Source organism: Eurytemora carolleeae, unplaced genomic scaffold (genome assembly GCF_000591075.1).
Source record: "Eurytemora carolleeae unplaced genomic scaffold, Eaff_2.0 scaffold56, whole genome shotgun sequence".
Taxonomy (NCBI): Eukaryota; Metazoa; Arthropoda; class Copepoda; order Calanoida; family Temoridae; genus Eurytemora; species Eurytemora carolleeae.
The window spans coordinates 299,174-307,755 of record NW_019396129.1 but is presented as its reverse complement, the minus strand read 5'-3'; the positions used below and the strand labels follow the sequence as shown (position 1 = coordinate 307,755).

Genomic DNA, 8,582 nt, shown 5'->3' with positions numbered 1-8,582 from the left:
GGGGGGGGGGGGGGGGGTCCTAAAAACCTATACTAGAAAATTACCATTTTCTTCTCTGATGTTACTATAATCATGGATCAACTCTCTGATAAAGCGGCACACTAGAGAGATTGCTGAACCCAGACCAATTACATCCTACTTTTCATTAACTTGGACCACTGGGAAACTTATTTTGGTGTTTCTTCTTGCATTTTTGACATATAATTGTAAGTACTGTAGTTTTCACGTTCATAATTATTCATTTTTATTTCTTGTGCAATGATAACGTTCAATCTGCTTATACCTGCAATTCGATCTCGGGGTCTCAAATATTATTTTTGTAATCAATGATATTATGATTATCGATAAGAAGTTGAACCTAGTCGAATCAGTTCAATCGTGCACATGAAAAGTGGTTCAATTACTTTTCTCTATTCATAATATTTGAACCATGCTCTACCAAATAATTTTTTTTTAAATTCATTTTTAGAACTGAAAGCGTATTCCTCTGTAATTGACGCGCTTCGCGCTGGTGGGGACCTGACAGAGGATTCAAGCGCGTTGCTTACCCAGCTTCGAAGCGCACTTTTTATCTCCCAAGATCGTCATAAAACTGAGATAAGGCGCGCAATCAATAATGAAATCCTCAACACTGTATCTGAAAGGTAATTCGTTATTTGAATAATGCCCCCCCCCCCCCCTCATTGTTTTTGAATTTAACACATTGGGTTTTGGAAATATGTACTTAACTATGCTATTGTTAAATAAACATTTTTAAAACATGAAAAAATGTTTCCCAAGTTTTTGCGACGCGACCAATTTCTGTTGATTTGATAGTTTGATGCTGCATGGGTCTATTTTAATCATCCACCCCTGGGCCATGACTGAACACCTTATTGTAAATAAAATGTTAAGACAGGTTAAAATATCCGCATAATCATTCAACAGAATAGGGGTTGTCAAATGTCCTTGTTTTTCAAAAAAAAAATGTCGTCAACTCCCTTCTATCTTTTTTATTTGGAATGGAACTAATCACGGACATTTTCTATTTTAGTTAATTTACATAAATAGACATCTATAGAAACCCTAAATGCTATATAGTTCTCAGATTTTTTTCAAATAATATCTTGCAAATCTTTTAAACCACTCTTTGAACGGAGTTTTCTGTAATTGGGTTAACAATCACTTTTATGAATAATAAATATGAAACCTATTCTTTAGGTTTAAAATAACTATTTATAACCCTACTGGTTGAAGAGAGGCAAGGTAAAAAGTTGTTGAGCCAAAAACTGTTCTTTTTCGAGAGGGTTCGAGACTTGATGAGATATTTAACCAGAGCGTAGCGAGGATTAAAAATCTCATCAAAAATGTAGAGAAAAGGAATAAAGAAATGTTTTTGGCGAAAATACTTGACGAGCCCTCTTCAACCCTAGGGTTTTAGATAATTTTATGCCTTGGAAAATATTAAGAAATATAAAGAAATATGAATTTAAATGTTAAATCTATCAAAATAAATAAATACACAAAAATGGCACGTCAATTATATAACATGTAATATAAAGTTTAAACTTTTAAAAAGTACATATTAAAGAAAATTCCAAATATTAACGCTGGAAGATGATCATTCATAAAAATATATATGGGTTTCAGGATATGTTCACCATAGATTGAAAAGAGACCACCCAGGGCATAAATATGATTTTATATGATTTTTTAACCTTTTATTCCATGAATAATAATATTTGTTAAGTTTCCTTGAACTGTAAACATGTGTTTTTTTCCTTTCTTCAAACTGAACAAAGAAATGTAAAAGTGTTAGATACATGAATCATGATTATTTTTATAGAAGGTAATTGTTCTTTGGCAAGAAAATACAGGGGGGGGGGGGAGTACGGGATGTATTTAGTGACAAATGAGAAATTGGTAAAATCTCTTCGGTAAAAATGAGTAAAAATAGTACAAAGATTGGTAAAACGTTCATGATGCATATCAAAGCTTTGATCAAGTGAGACGCCAATTCCCTGGCCTTTTACACAGTTTTTTTTTTCATTAAAATTCATTAAATTCGTTAAATTCCAGAAAAATCAGATTTTTTATTTTAAGCCGTTTTCTTATTTCTATTATCATCCTCTTTTTAACTGTTTATACTATACGTTCCCGTAAATTTCATTTATTTTCTTTAAAAAACTTTAATTTAAAGACAAATCTGATTTTTTAATTCTAAGCCTTATTCTTAGTTTTATTGACATCCTCTTTTATAACAGTTTTATCATATTCTTTTCCTTTAACTTAATTTATATTTTAAAAAAACATTAGTTTGCAGTCAGATTTTTGATTTTTTGCCTTATTGTTATTTTTATAGACATCCTCTTTTATTGCATATCAGTTTATATTTGTTCCTTTAAAATTCATTTATCTTCTTTAAAAAAACGTTAAATATCATAAAATCAGATTTTAGTGTCTTAATCTTATTTTTTTTTTTTTGAATTTTAAGTTTGAAGTTTACTCAATAGTATGGACATCCTCTTATTCTGTATTCTCTTATTTCTCTTATATTACAGTCTATTATATTCGATCCAATAAAATATATTTGTTTTCATCAAAGAAAAATATAAATTCATGGAAATTTAGAATTTTGCTTTTTAAGCCGCTCGAAATAAGCTTTAAAATCTTTAACATAATATTTGATATTTAATAAAACCAGCTGAATAAAACCTTAAATTATCGACAATCGTGTTTTATACATCTAATACTGGGGAAAATCGCTGTTTATTATCGTTTTTTAACATAAAGAACCCGTGGCAAGTAAGACATTTTGTAATATCTCTTTCAATATTAATAGCAGCCGGTTCTATTTTTGAATGTAGACTCATATAATTTGTTAGGAGCAGGATATGAAGTCAGATTGTCGATATCTCTTTCCGGAGTCTTGGAACCTCTGACCTCCGTCGGCTCCGATTTTTAATCTCCGGCCTCGTTGGACATAAATAGCCCATTTTTTAAATATATACTCTCAATGACCTCTAAAATACACAAAAAAAAATTATTTTATTTAATCAAGTTTTTGATGTCAAAGCAGGGTGTTAAAAATTGCGTTTTTTATTTTTTTTAATTGCAAAAAATGACAAGTTCTGATAAAAAATATCATTGTTTTATCTTTTTACCGTAAATTCGCTTAAAATAATTTTTATATATTTGATAGTATATAAATATATATATTTGATACTATTTTTATATAATTCGCTGTACATTATCACTGTATTAATAAAGTATTTATTTCAGGGTTGCCGGCCCGGACCAAAGTGATGAATGGAAAAGAGAAGGAAGAAGAATTATTCCCCTTCTCCCTCGGGCTCCGCCCATCACCGGTTATAAACAGATCGCAGATGCGGGTAAAGACGACCTCTCCTCTTTAAACAAAGAGCTTCCTCCGCCCTGGGAAACTAGGACGGTTGGACCTCTCCCACCCCTTCTCCGGGAGATTAAAACTCCGTCGGAACCTGAATTTTTAAAACCCGAGCCGGTTGAGCTGAACGGGTCTGTCAGCCCAATAAAGACAGAGATCAAGGTTGAGGATGAGGATGAGGAGGAGACGGGTCTAGTGTTTCTACCCAGCGGGATGGCGGTCAGACTCACAGAGGACAAAAGTCAAATTGGGAAAAAAGGCGGGAAAAGGAAAAGATCAATATCTAAATCAATAGAAATTTTCCCTAAAGGTGTTCCTATTTTGAGCCCCAACGGGCGGAGAGAAAGTGTTTCTTCTCCACCGCGGAAGATAACCTCGCCTCTGAGTCCTGTTCATCAGGCTGGGCACGGATATGCCCGCCCACCTCCAAGTGCCCCAGCTGCTAACTCCCCTACAATGTCTCCACCCAAAAGTACCGAGGCTCAACTGTTCTCTCCTCCTAAACGAGGTCCCGGTCGTCCTCCCGGTTCATCCTCTCCTAGCGTCGGCCGTGGTCAGGGTGCAGTGAGAACGCGAGCTCCGCGAGCATCTCGGCCCCGAGGACCGCGTAGCAGAGGTCGAGGACTACGAGCCTCTGCTCCTTTACAACACAATGTGCCTGTATCCATTACTCAATCACCATTAGTACAAGGACCAACTGGTCAACCTATTTTTACTCCGGTACACCCCGGAGCTAGACCATTCAGAACTTCCACGCCTAAACTATCCGGTCTTGCGCAGAAACAAGGTTATTCCCAGTTAAACAGTTTACCTCTCAGCTCGGCTGGATTGGTTGGTTTGACTCAGGTATTGAGTCAAACTTACCCTCAGGACCTCTCAACAACCTCTTCTGAGGCTAAACCTAACCTCCAGAACTCTCAGTCTACTATTGGATACTTGCAGGCTCAAAATCTATCTTCCCACGATTTCTCCACTTTTGCTTCTCAAGGTGGAAGCCAGCTCACCTCCCTATCAGTTCCCCAGCTCTCAGGGCTAACCCAGATACCAGCACAGTTCACACAAACTCGGGAACAGTTCTCTACTCCAGTCTTGACAACCCTTCCCTCTCAGGGAGCTCAAACCAACCACACTCTTCATCTCTCTAACTCCGGGAGCTCCAATCCCAGTTTACATCTCTCAAACCAGAGTTTTTCTCATTTCTCCAGTTCAGGATTGAAAGTTATCTCCCACTCCGGAGCTAAGATTGTTCCTAAAGCCGGTGGAACGGTTTATGTAGTTCCCGGAAACACTCAGAGATTACTCTCCCCTGCTCCGCGTCTTGTAACAGTTACCAGTGGTACTCCTCGGCTTGCAACCATAGCTTCTACCCCTGGGGTATCCAGTGTCATAAGAACCATCAGAACCTCATCCTTTCCTGGCTCTAATAAATCCGTTATTGTCGTTCAGAAGTCTGGCCCCACTAGTATCCGTGGATCCAGGCCTAGCACTGTAGCTTTGTACCGACCTGCCCGGGGCGGAATTCCGGTTTCCCGGGGGATTTCATCAGGAATGGTTCGACTTCCATCCTTCCCCCGTCCTACACTAATCCGACAACAGAGTGCCAATGGTAACCTGTATTTGGTTGAGTTGGGACAGGATTCGAACCATCAACAAACCATGTTACCGAACTCTCTGATGACCAGTGAACCCGGAGCTCCAACCTTACAGAGAATAATATCCAAACCTATTTCCAGCTCTAAACCAATGCCTATAGTTATTAGTTCAAGTTCGCAAACATTATCGAAGAAGATTTTGCATGATGGCGGTGGAAACCCGGAGCATGAACCTGAAACCTGGTTCCAGGCTAAGGATATTCCCGGAGCCAACCCTAAACCTACTCCGGATACAAAGAGGAGCTCAGTGAAAACTGGATTATCGGAGCTGGAAGACGGAAACATGACAAAATATTCTGATATATTCAGTCTAGCACTAGAGCAGGCGAATATACCTGCAGAGAACAATATTGCTCCGGAGTCCCATAAATCCTTATCCTCGAGTACTGGTAGGTTTGTGACTCTCCCAGCTCGGGGGAACTCCGTCCAGCTTCTCAAAAACGAGTCTTCGGTTCCTGTCTCTGGGTCCTTGGTTTCTAACTCAGGAACCCTGGTTCATACTTACGGGTCTTTAGTTCAAAACTCTAGCTCCCTGGTTTCTGGGACCCTATTGTCCAACTCTGGGACTCTGGTTCAGAACTCTGGAATCTTAATTTCTAAATCCGGGTCTCTGGTTCTCAACTCTGGAACCCTAATGTCTAACTCAGGTATCCTGGTTTCCAACTCTGGGTCCCTAGTTCCTGTCTCCGGATCTGTTGCTCCGATATCGGAGAACCAACCTAAATTCATACCTGATGCCCAGTCTTTGTCCAACCTTGCCATGAACGAGATTATTCAGGAGAATATTTTAGATTCTCCGTCTTAATTTGACAACAGTTAGTATTTTTTCACGTGATTATTATTTTGTTTATTTTAGAACAAAGTGTGTTTCCCGCGTTATTAGATAACAGTTTTGTGCCGGAAACACTCAGTAGCCCTTAAATATTGATATTGTTTACTCAGTAGCCCTTAAATATTTTTCTAGTTCAAACTTTATTTATTCTTTAAAGATAATGCGGAAAGAAAGTAAAATGTTTTATCGAAATCAAACTTGTATTCCTCAAATTTGAGATTTCTACAACTTATTTTTTTATTTGTCCAATTCTAAGCAGAATAAACAAACTAAAATTGAATATTTATGCACCTCTGAAATATTTAAAAGTATTCGGCCTTAACCTTATTCTTGAACACCCTAGACATGTACAGTACATAATATATAAACTTTGAATTTCGGACTTGTTTAAAAATATATTTATTGTGAAGTTGTAAACATGCAGACTATGTATTGTAAAACTTAAGTATCTAAATTATTATTTTTCTTAATGTCATACAAAATTAGTATTTTCCTCTTTATATAATATATAGTTGATAATACACAGCAGGATGGAAATTTACTTGTTTTTAATTTTTTATTTCTGTTATTCCTGAAAGCTAGTTACTTAAATCCTTTAATCCCTTAAAGCCTGTAATTCCTTCAAGTCTGTAATCCTTTGAAAGTCAGTAATCCCTTAAAAGTCAATAATCCATTAAAGGCAGTAATCCATTAAAGGCCAGTAATCCATTAAAAGCCAGTAATCCATTAAAAGCCAGTAATTCCTTGAAAGCCAGCAATCCCTTAAAAGCCAGATAATCCCTCTCTTGCTAGAGCTTGAGCGTTGGGCACAGGATTGAGAATGCATAATATTCCTTTAGTTTTAAAATCAAAAATTTTTACTTTTTAGAAAACACGTGGTATAAAAAATTTTCAGGCTTTTTATGTAAGAAGACTTAGAAGACTTTTTGTTTAATTTTCCCCTTTCTTAAACACTAAAACTTAATTTCTCTGATTTCCCTTCCCGCATTTGAAATATAACAGATAATGCCGGTTTTTAAATTCAGTTTGTGTCCGATAGATGGCTCTGTAAAGAAATAGTAGTTCCACGACCTAATGCATCCATAGATACATGTAAATATATTTAAATACAGATCTACACTGGTCCTTAATTGTAAACATAACTTATCAATCAGGAATTATTCCTTGTGTTGAAATGTCCCCGCCATAATAAGAAATGTATTCCGACATTTTTATATTATTACTCACATTTATTATGTGATTTGGATTTATAAATAAACATCTATGCATTATTAATCTATTTTTTTATTGTCAAGCAGATTTATTATTTTACTGCTCTAAACTTTATGTAGCAACCATTTTTTGTCATTTTTATAATTATAATAATAATAATTATAATTATAATCCGTTTGTTCCAATAAAATGCAGTTAATGAATACCACAAAAAGTTGATCCACTAAATACTTCCAAATTAATGTATTTGACATTTTTAAAATTGTTTCGTACGGATTTTACCGATTATGACGTTTTTGAACTCAGGTTAAAACGGTATTGTTTATACCCATCGGGCCATTTTACTATATTTTGATAAACATGATGCGCTGAATGATTTTGAAAATTAGGCAAAATAATTATTTTTAATAAATCTGAAAGGATCTGAATAAGTGTGAATTGGTTCCACCTTGAGAGTCATGAGAGTGAGAAAATCAAATGAAAGAAATGATTAAATTCGTTTTATTTTAGATTTTCACTACCAATTAGAGTGAAGAATAAAACTAAGAGGGGAAAAGTTGGCCGGGGGGGGGGCATCTGAATGTATTAATAAGAATAATAAATGTCCACACTTTTTCCAGACATTTCCTATATTGAAAGTAATGTTAAAGATTTATACTATAAAATGCAGGGTTAACTTAAACTACAGGGTGTACCAAAAAACATGGGAATTCAGTAACGAATTCGATAGCGTCTTTGTTATGAATTAGCATTGTAATACCTAATTTCAAAATCTATAAAATTATTATGTCTGCTAGAGTTTATTTTATGAAAAGGGTAAAAGACTGCGAAGTTGTGTCTATAATGTCTCCGCAAGATAAACAATGAAGATGGACAAGTTTACACTGTTTGTATACTGTAATTTTCATGTTTTACTAAGTAAAACCGTATGCAGTAAAAACATAAACAAACATAATGTGAACATAGCAGACGAAACTCTTACAGATTACAGCTTTCTCAGTGGGTATCACACTACTAAATCTAAGAATTCTTTGTAAAGACGATTTTGAATTCGTCACTGAATTCCCATGTTTATTGGGACAACCTGTACCTTCAAAGGATGAGACTGTAAAAACGACCCAAAACCCCAAATATGTGATCGATGATTTGAAGCTTGATTTTTTACTTCTGCATTCAAATGAGTATTTTGATGGTTCACTAAACGATTAAGCACGGAAATTAGCCAGTTTTGAGAGTTATGACCTGCAAGGAACTTTGAATTTAAGAAAATGGATTAAACAATTTCCGTAAAATTGTCTCTTGAGGTCTCATTCTTTGTGGGTCTTTTATTAAACTCATCTATTTTCTTGACCCAGGGGCGGCGGGGCCTGACTCATAGGAATCAGGGGTTTGCGACGTTTATTAGATTATGTAGGTTTTCAAGAAAACTGTCTGTTGTTTAAACTTTGTGTGAGGGGCAGGAGCTCCTAGATAGTTTCAATTGCTCTCACGAAAGAACGTT

General features: G+C 35.8%; 1 protein-coding gene across 8 annotated transcripts in view; it reads left to right on the top strand.

Annotated features, from left to right (window-relative positions):
• Nucleotides 1-7,144, top strand: part of LOC111695816 (BRCA2-interacting transcriptional repressor EMSY) — a 9,117-nt gene extending 1,973 nt beyond the window's left edge. The window contains exons 3-6 of one of the 8 annotated variants that reach the window (XR_002763946.1): nucleotides 470-644; nucleotides 3,262-5,868; nucleotides 6,157-6,298; nucleotides 6,982-7,144. Coding sequence is in view for 4 of the 8 variants with exons in the window: in XM_023465261.1 (XP_023321029.1) it covers nucleotides 470-644; nucleotides 3,262-5,842 (2,756 nt within the window). In the remaining 4 variants the exon portion in view is untranslated. Of the gene's footprint in view, nucleotides 1-469; nucleotides 645-3,261; nucleotides 5,945-6,125 lie in introns of those variants that run through there. The other 7 variants (XR_002763945.1, XR_002763944.1, XR_002763943.1 and 4 more) reach the window with 7 other exon arrangements.
• Nucleotides 7,145-8,582: the final 1,438 nt, after the last annotated feature.